This window comes from Belonocnema kinseyi, chromosome 4 (assembly GCF_010883055.1).
Source record: "Belonocnema kinseyi isolate 2016_QV_RU_SX_M_011 chromosome 4, B_treatae_v1, whole genome shotgun sequence".
Taxonomy (NCBI): Eukaryota; Metazoa; Arthropoda; class Insecta; order Hymenoptera; family Cynipidae; genus Belonocnema; species Belonocnema kinseyi.
This window is the reverse complement of record NC_046660.1, coordinates 95,631,979-95,649,235: the sequence shown is the minus strand read 5'-3', so window position 1 is coordinate 95,649,235 and position 17,257 is coordinate 95,631,979. Positions and strand designations below refer to the sequence as shown.

Below are 17,257 nucleotides of genomic sequence, written 5' to 3'. Positions count from 1 at the left end.
CATCGAAAAAAATTCTACATTCATGGTTCTAAAAGGGATGAAAACTTTCTTTTCTTTTTTCTTTTATGAGATCTGAGCTACCTTAATATATAGTTCGGAGCAAGTGAATTTATACCTGTACAGCAATAATGCCATTTAAATATTTTATCCCTTGTTTCAGTTACCTAGAAATATAAGAAATCGATTGTTTAGTTACTTTCTTAGTGTTTAATTTTCTCGACCATTTGACCATTAAATGTATGATATATTTGATCGAAAATGTATTTTCAATGCATTGCTTTGCTCATATAAAGAAAGTTGACATTTAAATAGTTTCTATTGACTTTTTTAATTAAAAGAAAATATCTAAAAGTGACATATTGTGTTTTATTGGACGATAAAATGAATTTTGAGTGTCTAAATCAAATAAAAATGTTTTCCAGTAGTCCTAAATTTGTGTCTGTATAATGAGGAATTGAAAAAATATGTATTTTGCTAACCACCCTTGAAATTTAATAAGAATCTTTTAAAAATTTGTAATGGATTTCTGACGAGCCGGACACAAATTTAGATACAATCGAAAATACGACATCTTCAATACATATTTCATTTTTAAATGGTTTCTTGTATTAAGAATTAAAAATCAATAAATTATTGAATTATATTTACAATTAAATATAAATTAAGTTCAAATTTAATTATTGTAATGTCAAGATTCTTAAAGATTTAAAAAATATTTCAATGGCAATATTGCTATATAAATATAGATTCACTTGTTCTTAACTTTCTTCTGGTATCTTAGATCTGAGAAAAAACAATGTTTCGTTTTTATATAAGAAGAAGAGTGTCATTTTTGTGCTTTTGGATTATATCTACGATGTGGAGATAAGAATTTTTTAAAAGAAAACTACCAAAAGAAACGTTTCATCTCTATTACAATCACCAGTGAAGAACTTTATTTTTTTAGATAAACCTTAGGGGGCACAATAGACTAGGAGCACCGGTAATTTTTAAAAATTGTTAGTAAAACCTACTCGTTCACTTAAATTTTTACTTGATTTCATTAAAAAACAAAATTTTGTAACTTCTACTTTTCCAATCCAAATTTGCATATTTTTAAGCAGCTTCAGATGATAAATTGTTAAATTTTAAAAGCAATGAGTTCAAAATATTGAACTGCTATATTAAAAACTATTCATTTTTTAACATCCAATCCTAAACTCGTTTCTTTTTTAGTACCTATAATTTAAAATTGTTAAATTTTGAAGGTTTACATATTTTCATCGGAGAAGAAATATATTGATAAGGTTCTAAGCTGTTTTCACTCTCGAAATACTAAAACAATGTTTTTGTTTCTCTCATCATCACATTGTAAAATTTCCCATCCAATAATGAGTGAAGACTTTATTGTTTAGAAATTCCTCCGACAATACTAAAAATTTTAATCTGACCTCTTGTTATTTTTCAATTTTCTCTACTTTGCTAATATTCTTTCTTCATTGGTTATTCATTGTCACTAATAAGTTTGAAAAAGTTCACTTTATTATCGAAAATTCAAAAGGTTACAGTTTTTCTACAGCTTAACAAAAATAACTAATAACACCATGAAAGAAAAAAATTCTTTCGTCTTCATTTAATAATGTTCGTTTCATGGATATAATACATGAAATTAATAAAAAATACTTTATTATTATGAGGAGCTTGACTCAATTAAAAATATTTTGTTCATAAAAATTGGCCAAAATGATATCAAAAGTATGTTCAATGGTTTCATTAAAATAAAAAATATTGTTACCCCTCTCCACCTAAAAAATGACAATTTCAAATTGAATGTCTTCGAAATTGTAAAAGATCGTAAAAGAAATAATTTTTTTATCGAAAATATGGGTTTCGATTTTTAGATTGTATCATTAACAGTATTTCGCCAAAAATGTTTTCTGAAAAAAATACTTTAGAATCACATGATATTAGCAGGTTCAATGTTTCTGGGCTGCCTGAATCCAAATAAAATATCGGCTTTTCAAAATTCAGAGTGGCGAATCCAATATGGCGAACATGAAATAGTGAACATATTTCGATCTGGATAAAATTGGAAGTAATTAGGTTTTTGGGGTCGATAAATTCAAATCTGAAGTTATATTTTCAAAATTGAAAATGGCAGATTCAATATGACCGACATGAAATAATACAAATGTTTGGATCTGGATTAAATTGGCGGTACATAGGATTGAAGAAATAATATTGCACTACTAATATTCTAAGTTTTTAGTGTAAACATAAGAAATTTCATCACAAATAAAGAAAAAGTAAAAGAAAATCTTCCGTATTTTTATTAGTATGCATCGACGTAACTCACAATGACTTTTATATTTCTTAAGAAACGTTTCTGAATAAAAGATACAAATTTTGATTAGAGTGACAGAAAATGATTTTCCAAAGGATTTTTCAACTCATTTTCTTTTAAAACTTTGGGAACTTTGTATAAAGAAACAAATAATACCAGTTTTTAGTTTAAAATGCAGAAAAAAGAATTAATTGCATGGGATGAAGCATAATTTGTTTGTAAGATGCAGATATTTAATTAAATCATAAAAACGGTATAAAATTTATATATTTTATATCAAAATATGTTCTTACAACTGTGAGAAAAGTATGTGTGCTTTCCAAAAAAATTATTATTTATTAAATTTTTGATAGTATCGATGAATTATATTAATATATTTAGAAAGTAAATCAATTTTTTTCGATCTAATTTTTAGCCTTATAAACTATAGTAAAAAATTGATTTATTTTAATTTTAAGAAATAAGTTCAAATCTTTTTTATTCAATAAATTAAATTTTTCTTTTTCTTATATGTAGTATATATTTTCTATTATATAATTCTAGTTACAAGAAAAATGGAAAATGGGTGCTTCGTCAAAAGGCTCAACAAGCCTTTAAAATAAATGTATAGCTTGAATACTTTTATAAATTCTTGTTTTAATGGCAATGAACCTAATGTACGCTAAAAGAACGAAGTTTGAATTTTTTTTAATTCACTTTTTTGTAAGCGCCCTCTGCGAGCAATATATGAATATATATTGTAGATTTGATTTTCAAGTGTTTAAATATTGAAAGCTTCAATTTTTTAAATATCTCAAAAAAACTGTCTTTGAAGTTGTACATTTAAATATTTACATGTTTTTTGAGATTTGAGTGCATCGTTTTTTACAGAAATATAAATTTAGGAGATGTGTTAAAATATTGCCTTCTGAGAGTGAGCCTCGATCTAAACATTTTTTCACTGCAGGTTTTGTATTATCTTACTTTTTTATTCGTGCAATCCTAAGAAAGTTTAAGGTTTTTTCTTTACATTATAAACTACCTTACTCTGAATCCGGTAATGTACTAGTACATTCTTATTGCATTAGCTATGTATTTTTGATGAGATATCATGAAGCTATCGTCAAGGATGCATTAGTAATGAGATGACTAATAATAAGAATCCAATTACTTCCGCCTGTTCTTTCTAAGTAGTAATATTTATTAATTGAATAACGTTAATATTATTTTAATATAAAGAAATAAGTGTCTCATATTGTTATAGATTTGAGATTGTAAAAATCCTATTTACTTATTGATGTTGGCCTTTTTAATCCTGACATTGATTGAGCTATATTATATTTTTACATTTTCATCCTTATGAGAAGGTATTGGTTTTATGTGAAAAATGACGTTCGTGGATTCCATCAAATGTTCACGTTTTGAAAGCCCCTGAGCCAGAACAAATAGTTTTTACGCCGGTGCCTGTCTGCCGTTGTCGTTGTTGTCGTTGTAGTCTGTAAACACAGTACAGTTAAAGAAATTATTCGATTGGATTCCCCTTTGGCACACGTTATAAGGATATGAAAGTAAAGGATGAGTTTGCTAGCCATCTTTTTTTGAAGAAATTTGAAAAAGTTAGAGCATTTTTAACATTTCTTAGACCACTTTTTTTAATATTTGAAATTTTGTTCGACAGCTATTTATAGTAGATCAAAATACGAACAACTTATTCTCATTAGTTTTTTGATAAAATAAAAATCACTAAAGTTATGGCATTTTCAAATCCAAAAAACCAATCGAAAATTAACATTTGAAGCCAAACATAGCCTGATATGGGAAAAAGTTTAGAAAAGAAAAAAGTTACTTTTTTGTAGGATAAGTACTTTTTGTTTTATTTTTGAAAAACTACATTGAAAATAACAAAATTATATTTGAGTACAACGATACAAGCTACGAGAATAAGCGAGACAAAATGTATTGAACCAAATCAGATTAAAAAATTTTTACGAATATTTTTTTATCGGAAGCATAATTTTTTTTAAACCGCAAAAAACAAGATTAAAAATAAAAATAAAAATAAAATTATGAAAACAAGGCAGTAAGAATGAGATTGTTTCAATTTCCATGCATATTATGAATTGTAATGTTATAAATTTATTAAAATGGCATATGTTTCAGCGCAGCTAAGAATAAAATTTAATGCAAAAAAGAAACAAATATTAAAGTAATCATGATAAGTACAATTTGCACTTTATTTTGCAAAATCTAAATACCCAATCCCAGGCAGATGTACATAAAAAGTGTATTATATTTGATATAAATATGTTGAGCATAATGTAGAAAATTTGACATTTTGGGCAAAATCGAATGCGAAGCACGATATACGTGATAAGAATGTGTTCGCTAAAGCCGAAAGAATTTAAACAAAAGAGAGTTCATAATCGAAAAATTACAGTTGTCGATTCATTGATTTTTAAGTTTGAAAGGCCTGAACACGAATGACAGAGAAATGCAAAGATGGAGCGCGAATATGCGAATGCATGAATGTGAGAAAAATACATCATCGAGCGCGAAAACCAACAATCGCACGCCCTAGGCGCGCTCAAACTTGCGAGCAACGAGAAAATGCCCGTTCGGCGGGCAGGTTTTTTTTTGTAATAGAAGGGTCCCAAAGTTAAAACTTCCAAACTTTCACAATTTAAAAAAAAAGTTCTATTATCATTGTTGCTTGTTTGAATATAACTTTTTTTAATTATGAACTTTTCAATTTCCAACCCTAAAATGTTAAAAGAGTCCAATTAAAGATTATTTAAGTTCGATAACCCAAATGTGAAATGAATACATTTTACATACCTTTTTTAACTTGAATGCGTTGCTTGCTATTTAAATTCTATCGTCTAAAAACTTCTAAAAGCTACTTGAGTCTAACATCTACAATTTAAAATTGTTAAACTTTATATGCAAAGAAATTATTAAATTCTGAAGTCCTTAAATTCAGATTAAAAATAAATAAATAATAAAATGTATCATTTATTTATTTTTTCGATTGACTTCTTCGTTTGCTTGAACTTTCATCGTTTTTTTTTACCAATTTGGGAATGACAAAAATTTAATTTAACTGGATTTTTGAAGATTTTTGGTCTTTCATAGATTAAGCTTCCGATTATCATCCGATGGCATAAGAAAATTGGTCCAAATTAACAACCCTGACTCATGCCGAAACAGAGAGAGAGAGGAAGTAAAAATATTTCTCCTCTACTCCGAAGGAGAAGGAAGATTTTTTTAGCTCAGATTGAGTAACCTTCACCAACTTGTGCAAACATTCTTTCTCTTTATTATGGAACTTTAATATCTTCGACCCTAATCTGCAATAAACCAGTTTATTATCCTTCATCTTCTTTATCAAATATTATTTCAAAAGATGATTTTTAGAAATTATTTGTAATATTTAGGAGAAAGTAAATTTTTTCACCTTCAGTAACTATTCTTTTGTCTTTTTAAAGTTCAAAGAATCATTACCACTCGTGTATTTCTAGAAATCTGAATGAGGTGTATTTTTCGAATTCGTGTCCTTCGTCTAAAGATAAGTGTCATCTGATGAAAACGTGTTGAGTGTATGCAATGCGTTTATGAGAAAGCATGTGATTTAAAATGTGAACTGAGGAGTGTCATCTAATCGGTCACTTTCACAAGGAATGGCACATTTTTTTCTCAAAACACATATTAAGTTGCATTCAATACCTGAGGAACAACGATTTTAATTGAATCAATTAATTTACTTGGAGTAAAAAATTAAATTATATTTCACTTAGTTAATGAATTACCATACCAAAAGATATAAATGTTCATCTTCCCGAAGCAAATGTTTTTTGCAATCAAAGTAAACTAATTGTAGGTTGGTGCGTGGAAAGCTTATTAACTAATATTATTAGTTATTTCAATATTTTTTCGCCAGGTTAAATTATTTTTCAACACTAACAGCCAAGTTATAAGCTTTAGATGAGCTTCAAATACTTTTAATACAATCTTTAATTCGAAAATTATCTTAACAATCCCTATTTCTAGAACATTATTGACGAATTTTAACGTTTCAATCGTTTAAATTTAAGACATGCAATTTTTAAGAATGTCATACATTTCAAGCTTGAACATTTTCAAACTCGGATTATTCCACTCCTCAGTTTGATCTATTTTTAAAAGCCTTAAAACTTAAATTCTATAATAAATATTTGTTTTATAACTTTCAAGGAAAAATTTCTTCGTTAAATTAAAAGTCATAAAAAGAAGCGAGGCTGCTTGTTATGAAGAGATCAAATGATCATAAAAAATGAAGTGATTTCTAGTCTGTCTATCTTAATAAAAATCATTACTGTTCATTCTCCATAGCATCTAATTTCAATAGTAAATAGAAAGACGTTTCCAATTCTGTGGCTTCATTCTCATTTGCCGGACCCTGCCCGCTGCTAATTGACAAACATGATTCTGCTAGTCTTGGCATGCTTCTGTTAGTTCATTATTATGATCAGAATTATTCCCTGAATATAAATATTTCATTGGGACTCTCAAGACTCGTGCGATTCATCTCGACTATTTTAAGCAATTACTGAGCTACTTATGACGTCAGGCGAATTCGTTTCTCACTAGGCTATTGGCTACCAAAGTGGTGTGAGATGTCTATAAAATTGTTGTTGAAGTCACGTTATTTGTTTTGTATATTTGGATGGTTCAAGAGTTCGTGACCAACTACTCTTAGTTTAGATCCGTGCATCATAGGAATCATAGTGCTACTATAGGAACTCTGAATCGTGCATCGCGATAAAAATCTTTAATAAAATGCAGTATGCATTTTATAGTCAGAACAATATCTTCTAATAACTTTGAATCAACGCTGAGAAAACTAGAGATAACTAGGGTATTAGTTTCAAAAAAATTATTCAGTCGAAATATATATTTATCTGTTTTTATTCGGTTGCACTTCATTAGATCTAAGACTTTTTCGGTTTATATTATCTTGTGTTTACATTTTTTCTTTCTAAAGTTCCTTTTTATTTTCTTAAATTGTATACAATTACTTGTAAATATAATCTAAAAAAGCAGTTCTGAAAGAGGACTATAATACTAAAATCCGATGAGTACTTTGAAAAATAAAAAAAATAAAACTGAAATGATCTATTACGTTTTTTATAACAAAAATTCTTCGTCAACAAGATTTATATTAAACATTTTTGTTGCTGTAGTTTTTTTTCACATTGAACTTTTTCAGTTTGTAAATAAATTTAAAAAAAAATGAAAATATAAATGTAATATATAATATATTATATTAACAATAGTATAATAATATAATATTTTAAAATATGATAATATAACAACGGAGAGAAAATCTAATAATAAAAATACTTATTATATAATATTAATATAAATATCCAAGACCAACTTTAGAAAACACAAAAACATCCTTTACAATACTAAGTTAAAAACCAAATCATCATTCAAATCTTCCGCCTGAGTTATCTCATAAAAATTTTGTCGAAGACAGGACTGTTTTAAAATTTGTTAGGACATGAATTTGGTCTTGTACAAATTTTCAGATAATAAAATGAAATATAAATTTGTTATTACTTTTGTCAATCAACATTTTTTCATCAGAAGCACGAAGGTATTTTGAACCTTTTTTGTACTTTAGTGCTATTTCTCTAAGACTTTTTGGGGACATAAATTCTATTAGCACTTTGGGAAATTACGAAAAAAAATTAAATAAGACATTATGTAGACTTTTTGGACATGAAAAGTTATTTGGAATCCCAGTTGAACTTTGTTTCACCCAGGGCTCCATTATTTAATTTATTCACTTTATAAAACAAACATTTCAAGATGAGATTCATAAAAAAATTTATATATTTTGTTAATAAATGAAAAAGTCAAGATCAATTTAAGTTTACAATAATTTTTTTTAAATGTTCAAGATGTATGTTTTATTACATAAAATGTACTTTTCTTTATTACAAATTTTATTATGGGAGCAAAATAGTGTGTAAAATCTTGCACATACTTTATGCCTGATAATAATTATGCATCATATTATATTTAAATTATAATTTAATCTTGCATTTTTCACGTTCTAAAAACGAACATTAATTCACATCTGTAAATTTTATAAAGCTTAATATGATTCAGTCATTACGAATACATCCACAGTCCACATTCTCGCTTTAATTGCCCTCACACTTCAGAAAGAAAATTTCGCATTGTGATTCAGCCAGATATTTATACGAATGGCTGAGTCCTATATCTTACGCGTGTCTTTTATAAATCAGTATCATCTGAATAATATTCCGGGTTTTGCCAATAAAACTAAGTTTAACTTTTTAATCCATTTATCTTTTTACATTTTTGATATTCACGTTTAAAAAACAATACTTAAATTCCCAAATAAATGTTTTAAAAATTAAAGCTGTTGGAGTTGTTGAAATTTATTTAATTTCGGTATACCATATTGAAGATATAGTAGGTAGTAAAATTTTATACAAATTACATCATATTGAACATTCTAGAGCAAATCTTAAAAATGTAAGTAAGGAGCATCTATACAGTTCTTTCGAAATACACTTTCACAATTCAGCGAGTACTTGATTCACTATATGACAGTCATTGAAGTGTAACGTTTATTTAAAGCTTTGCGTTTCTTACTCCGTGGAGCAAAATAGATTTTTCATTTTACGATGACTTAAGGAAGGATAAGCAATTATTTAACAATTAATCGGTTCATTTCTTTTCATACAGAGTGATTAAACGCCTATATGTAATTAGTACCGGGGATGTAAGCCATATTTATATCTGATTTATCAACTAAATATTGCCTTAAATAAGACGATAATTGTGAGCCTAGAGAGTTAAATAAAAAATTGACTTATAAGAGTCAAATTTACCGTAATTGAATAACTCCAAGATATACGTAAAAGCCGAAAAAAAATCGGGAATTTAAAATAAAATGTAGATTTTTAAATAAAAAATGTAAATGCCAAGCTCCTTAAGAATTTATAAATGTTTAAAGAGAATAAAAAAATTTTATTTAGTCCATTTTGCTGGAAATTAAAAATGTTGAAAAATTAATTTTATGAGCTATATATATATATATATATATATATATATATTTTTATGCAAATTCATACATGTAGCTAATAATAAATTAATATTTTGTAATTAAGGTTCATCGATTTCTTAATTGACAACAATTTGATAATATGTGCTGAAGGATAAATAATGAAAGGATGACTTGTAATAGCTGTGAATATGTTACTCAGTCTGCAGCCTTAGCATTCCATGTATCATACTTCTCTTTAAGAGATTTTCATGTATTTATTTATAGATAATGCTTCTACTCTTTACCCTTGTTTTCCATGTCATATATTACTTACACACTCACATTGTACGGTAAATTCAGAACGTCTGAACTCTATTTTTCGCGGATTGTACCTCGTTACCCACGTAAGGTGAGCAACAGAAGAAAGCAAATTTATTACGAGCAACAAAACTTCTTTTTGTGGTGGGATGATTCAATTATTTATTTCATTTCTGGGTTACCCTAGAATTTTAACTATGAAGTTAAACTCAGTATTATCATAATGAAATTCGAACGAAATTAAGAAAGACTATTTATCAATTTACAAAATTTAGATTACTCTTTAAATCAAGGGTTTGCGAGAAACCCGAAACAGCAGACCACATAGACTTTTTCGGGTTATGTGTCATGGGATTCGGTTTTTCTTGATACTCGAAAACTCGAAACTTTTCGGATTCTAGAAAACGTTGTTGAAGCTAAAATATTTTAAGTGTTTCCAAAATTTAAAAATAATGTGTACATACTACTTCGCAGTCGAATATCAGGTATAGAATAACGCGAAATCGAAATTACATCAACTTTCTTTTTTAGCAGAAAAGCTCCATTGCTTTAAATTTTTGCATTCACTTCCAACTTTTGGAAAATTCTAAACAAGAATCTAAATATTTTAGTAGGTAAATAATTTTTGGCAAAGATAAAGGGACCTATTTTTAAACCTCTTTGATGTCCCAATATTTTCATGTTTGGAAAGTTCATTGACATACGCAAAAAAAATTGTACAAAAGTAAGAATTTATAAGGAAAAAAACTTATTTTTGGACTTTTCAAAGACTATGCACTCAGAATTTTCTATAACAAAGTTTCGGAATCGGACTGATTCTCTCATCAGATTATCTCTTGCATTTCGAAAATTTAAAAAGTAGTTTTCAAGTAAAAGTCATGCTTGTCGGAACCAATTACATATAAATATAGGGAAGAAAGTATCCAGAAAATTAAAATGTAGTAAATAAGGCGATCTTTATACTGGTTTATTTGCACTTTTTTTAAAAAAGCGGACCGTTATGATGCAGAAACATGTTGCAATTTAAATTGGATTACCTATCCGGAAATGAAAAACATTATGAAAGTTGAGTTAAAAATTAAAGTATAAAGAGGTAATTCAAAGTGAATTTATCTTGAAATTTTTTTTACAGATTCCACAGATATTGTCGACTGCAAATTGAAATTGATCCTAGGCTTAATATGGACTTTGATTCTTCATTATTCTATTTCGATGCCGATGTGGGATGGCGACGATATGGAAGGTCCAGACAAAGGTGCAACACCGAAACAGAGGCTGATGCATTGGATCCAGTCGAAGGTCCCAGACTTGCCGATTTCGAACTTCACCTCAGACTGGAACGATGGTCGGGCTGTTGGTGCCTTGGTGGATGCTGTTGCCCCTGGTCTATGTCCAGATTGGCAGGATTGGAATCCCAAGGATGCGGTCCAGAATGCATCAGAAGCCATGGGCCTGGCTGACGATTGGCTCAATATTCCTCAGGTTCGATCACGTTTCTTAATGTTTTAACTTGAAATAACTTTCTTAAAAATAGCATGGCCGCAGGTCAGAATTAAGTAGAAAATCATAGAAAAACTTGGAAAATCGAAGGGAAATGTTGAATTAAACAAATTTCTGTAAATTTTTTAATTCTAACATTTTTATTTAAAACTAATTAAACCTCATTACTTTTCTTGATTTCTTGTTATTTATAGTTTACCTCCTGCTGAGTAATTTAGGAAGCTTAAATATCAAATTGCAGCAAAAAAATATAAGAATTTTCATTTAAACTGAATTGACTGATTGTAAAAAAGCTTTGACAGATCGCTGAAAGGTCTTACATCTATATAGCTAAATATAAGTATTTTTTAAAAGATTAAATCTAAAACTTTATTTTTTAATTTTGGAAAAGTAGGAAATTTTTGCTCTTTGCCTGAACAAATATTTTCTAAATGGTAAGAAATTGGTAAAAACTATCGATATATTAATTTTTATATTATTTATGTAATTAATCATTGCTTTTTTTGAACCGAAAGTGCTTATTTAAATTGGCAACTAAATAAATAAATATAATATTTCAAGTGTCCTAAAGTTCAAAGTCTCCTATATTGTTCAAAACGTTTGCAATTGCTCAAAAATATTTTTAATGAGTAAAAATGCTTCCTTAAAGACTAGCAAGATTTCTTGAGTCACATACCAAGGCAGTTTCATTAATATCAATGATAAAAACAGCTGCCAAATTGCCATGTAGAATAATATAACTGACTGAAATAGAAATTTAAGAATTCTAGCTATTACTCAGTGTAGATAATAATTTTTCAATTTTAAGATGAAGTTTTTGTAATTGAATCTTTTTTTTTAAGCATTGATATTAGATCGAATTTATTAGACCAATATTTTAACATACAATCTGAAAGTTTTTCACTACAAAAATTTTAAATTGTAATTTGTGTCAGTAAGAATGTCTCTATTTTAATAACACACATTTACTAATTCAAATTTTGAAGTTATTAAGGATTTATAGGCTCTAGAAGTTACATTTTATGCGCTAATTCCGCTAAATTAGTTATTTATATGCATCCTGAGGTGATTTGAGATTCAGGCGGAATTTAGATTACAGTCCCACCTTCAGCCCTAGAACAATTTGACTACCTTGTGGCTCTGCTCCAATTCCTTAGATAATAGTAATTAATAAAATTGTTGTATAATTCTTGCCAAGGCTTTATTAATCTTTACTTTGGTTTTATTATATGTTTGAAATTTAATTCAAATGAAAGAGATTTTTTCTTGTAGTAAATGAAAGTTTGATTTTGATGAAAATGAATAATAGTCTTATCAGGAATTCTTCTATACATCTAACTTTTAAAAATAAATATTAGTTTTTTATATATAATAATCGATATAATACAGAAACTCCATAAGAGAGCCTCACTTTGCGTTTTAATAATATTTAGAATTCTGCAGAAAAAAAATAATTTTTTGTTATTATGAAAGAACAACTTATAAAATGTCAATTAAAAAAAAAATCTAAAAATCTATTTTTTGAGAGTTAGATCCCTTTCTTTGCTGAAGGTCTCATATAAATTCATTTTTTAATTGTAATTCATTGTTAGGTATTAATTTATTCGAAGAATTTCTTAGTTGGACACTATTGTTTCCCCAATAGCTTACCGTAATATTCTTACGTCAGTATTTATAATATGTAATTTGTATTCAATACCAAGTTCAATATAGTCATGACATTGGCCTTTAAAAGCAGCCAACTAAACATATTCACAAGAGATCAATTATGTTTGATAAGAAAAAGCATATGCAAGATTAACAAAACATGTTCTAAAAATACCAAATATATTCCTATTTTTACAACAAAATATACATTCAATTAATTAGATTTCTTCCACACACCAAAGTCAGGACTCTATAAAATGTGAAATTAACCCGTGTGGAAAACGCTCCGTTTAGCACTCTTAGGATTATGGCCCCCGACAGGGGCCCGCGTGGGTGATCCACGCGTGGAAAATCTACAAGGGCCCCGCGGAGGGCCCAGCTCGGTTGCCCTCACGGATCGACGATTACAATTTCAAAAGCGAAGGGTGAATATTTTATATCCTAAAAAATGAACATAAAAATACGTTTAACAATATGGTTCATGCCTTCTAAAATTTCTAAAAACTATAAATATGTACAACGGTCACGTTAGTTAACTTTCAAAATTGACACCTTGTCTAGGTCGCCACCGCTAAACACATCCACTCAGAGCTGTAAGGCACCCACTTTTACGTTCCTCATCATAAGACGAACATCTCAGGTTAGACATTTTATTTGTAATAAAATGTTTAAAATTGTAATATATGTATTCACTGTAAACAGGACTATTAATATTTAAAGTCAAAATACTCGTAATCAATTATTATTATTTTTTTAAATACCCTTTTTGTCATATCGTTAGAGTATAGCAGTAGGGTACTACTTAGCACTGACACAGTACTCCGCCCATGATGAATTTTCAATTGGGGCAGTACTGCACTAGTAGCGATATCCAGTGCTGGGCCAAAACTAAGAGCTCAGTACAAAATAGCGTTATCATCCTAGACATATGCCAGTACAGATGCCAGCACTGGCAAAAAAACCAAGAGGGCTTCATGATGGCATTCATAAGGGAAGCTTATGTTGGATCCATATGGATTAGCATGTCGTTGCCATGAGGGGCCTCACCTGGATTGCCCTCATAGATTCCGCAAGGCTGGAGGGCAATTCATGCGGGCCCCCAAGGGGCCCCCTCAGTTTTTCCACACGGCAGGTAGGATTTTTTAATGAAAATTTATAAAGTAAATTAAGCTGGAAAAATATATGGACTCTTTTATTACTAAAATGTTGCTTCTTTTTAACCGAGAGTGGTCGACTTATAAGTAAAGATTTTAATTTAAAAATGTTAATATTATTTTCAAATTTATGATTCTAGCTGGTTAAACCAGAGGATATGGTGAATCCAAATATAGACGAAATGTCAATGATGACATACCTTTCGCAATATCCAAATGCCAAATTGAAAACTGGAGCACCCCTGAGGCCCCGTACAAATCCAAACAGGTGAGTTCCATTACTCAACCCATTTTGAATATTTGTTGGTATATATCTAGTTTTGATCGAAATCAGACGTCAGAATAATAGAGTGATTTTTCTAATATAAAAATTATATGTACCTGAACTATTAACTTAAAACAAATGCGTTACATTTAAAAGTTAGAAAGAGTAATAAATATTAGCATATCATTTTTTTCCAAAATTGCAATCAAAATTAAAAGTATCTGACTATTTTATGATTAATGATAAAGGAGGTTTTCTTCAAGAAAATTATGCATTCTTGTATGTGCCTATCACACCTTCAGCACTATTCATTCCTCATTTTAAAAAAGAAACTTTGCTGGGTACTAATATCAGCTAATTGGTGGCGGTTGTATAGGACAATGAACCTGAGGATTAAACTATCTCTTCTACAGTGTCGCCAATTCTATTTAAATATTCTGAACTATGAACCTCATAAAAATCGGAATTTATAAATGAGACTGAAGTAGATAATGCTTTGTAATAATGTGCAATATTATTGAAAATAGGGCATTTGATAACGAATAAAACTATTATAACTTATAAACCTATGGTATTCACTATTTAGTAATCTTCTAATGTACCAATTTATTTCATTTCTCGGTCGCAGCATCCCCCCGCCGCGGTAAGTCGCGTATATTAATACTTGACGGTGATTTTTTGCAGATTAATTTGTCTTAATGCAGAGCAGCTCTTATTTTTCATTTATTTCGCAAACACGTTTGATTCTCCAGGCCCGCATAGTAAAAATATCTCAACGGTGTCTAGATAATGTCTCATAAATATTTATATATTCTTGAAATACTTTCGAAATATCTTTACTATCTGGGAATTAACAAAATGTGTTTTTTATCATTTTTTAAATATTAACACGCTGATCGTGTCAGTGGTGTGTCAGCGTGTTGTAACACAATATGCAAAACATTTTGACAAGTTTTCCAGTTGAATTTGACATACTCTGTAATTGTTTGCCAAAAGTTGTGAAATCCTGTATTAGCTATAAGGTTTCTCTAAAAGAGATTAAAATACTAATTTTTAAAAAATGTCATATTAAAATATTTATGCTTTTTTGTTCAATAAACTTACTTTTACCTCAATTTAATGTATATTTATAGAATTTTTAATTTTTTAATTTTGTTTAATTGATTACGATAAATCAAAGTTTCTTATAACTAAATAATGTCACACCTTGTGTGAATAACTGACATTTTCTTATATAATCATGGGTTTAAAAAAATCCTTCGGGTTTCAGATTTCGTTTACCGCTGGTCTGGATAATATTCAGTTTATTTTTTACAAAGTAAAAATATAGAATAGAGGTTTATTTACTTATTTATAAAATTGTCCGTTATTTTTCAATTTAAGCATTCAATTTCTTTTCAGGGCAAGCGAACCTTGTATAAAACCTTGTAAAATTTCCAGAAAATAAAATATCCTAAATAGAATTGCCAATAAAGGAGAAATTTCTATTGATAAAATATCCGAATCTAAACAATTGAAAGAACTGCTAAATAATAACAAAAAATAATTAATAATAAATCAAATGAAAAATATTGTCGTCAAATAAAGGTATTTTAAAAATTATTTTATTATATTAATATTTAATAATTTTTTAATTGTTTGAATTCGGGAATTTCCCAATGTAGTAAATTTCACAGTAACGGATATCTTATAGTGTGGATACTTTTATTTCGGGAATTTTCAAATTCGGTAATATCATAAACTGTCGGGAATTCTATTGCTCGGAAATTTGTAATGGCTTAAATTTTATTTTCGGGATTCTTCTTTCATCCCGTGTATGGCTGAAAATAATATAATTTTATTTGCGCATTCTAAAATATTCCGAATTTCAATTTAGAAGCCTTAAAAATGAAAATTGTGAAATTGAAAACTTTTATAAAGTGTATTTCTAGTTTATTGAACCCTTAGAATCTACGCAGTTTAAAATTATAATAGGTATTCAAAATTTACCAATTTCAATTTAAATCACTGATACTTGTACAATTCTACCTTTTACGCTTGAATAGTGGAGTAACTTGTAGAGGCATTTGTTAGATTTTTAAACTGTTCAGTTTACAAGCCCTCTATAATTGAAATTATTTTATTCAAAAGGGTAAAATGAAAGTTTTTAATGGTTCGAGGGCTTAAATTTAAAATTGTGAAATATTAAATACTTCTAAATTCATAATCTACAATTCTAAGCACTTGACGTTCAAAATTATTTAACTCTAAACGCTTTGAGTTTGAAATTGTTAAATTTAAAGTTTTTGAAATTGAAATAATTTTCGTTTTTAAGTGCTTAGTATACTGAACTTGTAAGTTGTACAATTCTGAATATTAAAAATGACTGCAATTTTTAAGGTTTGAATATGTAAGACATTCGCTGGCCCTGATAATTTTGCCTGTTTTCTTCCTTTAAATTTAATTTGACATTATACAAATCAGAAAGAAAAAAGGAGAACATTTTTTAAAACAACTACACTTGTATGTGACACTTCTTATAAAAACATGTATCATTTTTTTATTGCTTACATTGAAAATGCTCACAGAAAACCTAGTGACTAAGGTTAGTGCATTTTAAGTGCTGCTAAACTAAGCATTTTTTCCATAATTAATTCTAGCATGAGATTTTTAATACTTACAAATTTTGTTCAGATTAAAAAACACTCTCCTCTATAATCCACTTGATGCAATTTTCCTTGTACTCTTTCCAAAGAATCTCTGTTAGCACCAGATTTTCAAATTTAAAAAAATTTCTTTTTTCAGGCACACTCCCTTCCACACAGTTTGCTATGTAAATATGTATATGTCTTTTGAAATCTTTTGATGGATTTCTTATTTTCATTGTACATACTTTATAATCGCCGTATTTAGGAAATGCGGTTCTGATTCTCTATTGAGCTATTTTTGTTTACTTTTAAGCTTTACAGAAAAATGCTACTGTACTTGATGAAGAATTTTTTTTACAGGAGCAAACCTCTAGCTTCTAT

General features: G+C 28.4%; 1 protein-coding gene across 7 annotated transcripts in view; it reads left to right on the top strand.

Annotated features, from left to right (window-relative positions):
- The window catches only part of LOC117170707 (filamin-A), a 128,792-nt gene that overhangs the window by 31,061 nt on the left and 80,474 nt on the right, over positions 1-17,257 (top strand). For 4 of the 7 annotated variants that reach the window (XM_033357702.1, XM_033357698.1, XM_033357704.1 and 1 more), the window contains exons 3-5: positions 10,816-11,165; positions 14,125-14,252; positions 14,878-14,892. In XM_033357702.1, coding sequence (XP_033213593.1) covers positions 10,816-11,165; positions 14,125-14,252; positions 14,878-14,892 — 493 coding nt within the window. The remainder of the gene's footprint in view (positions 1-10,815; positions 11,166-14,124; positions 14,253-14,877; positions 14,893-17,257) is intronic. The other 3 variants (XM_033357703.1, XM_033357699.1, XM_033357701.1) reach the window with 1 other exon arrangement.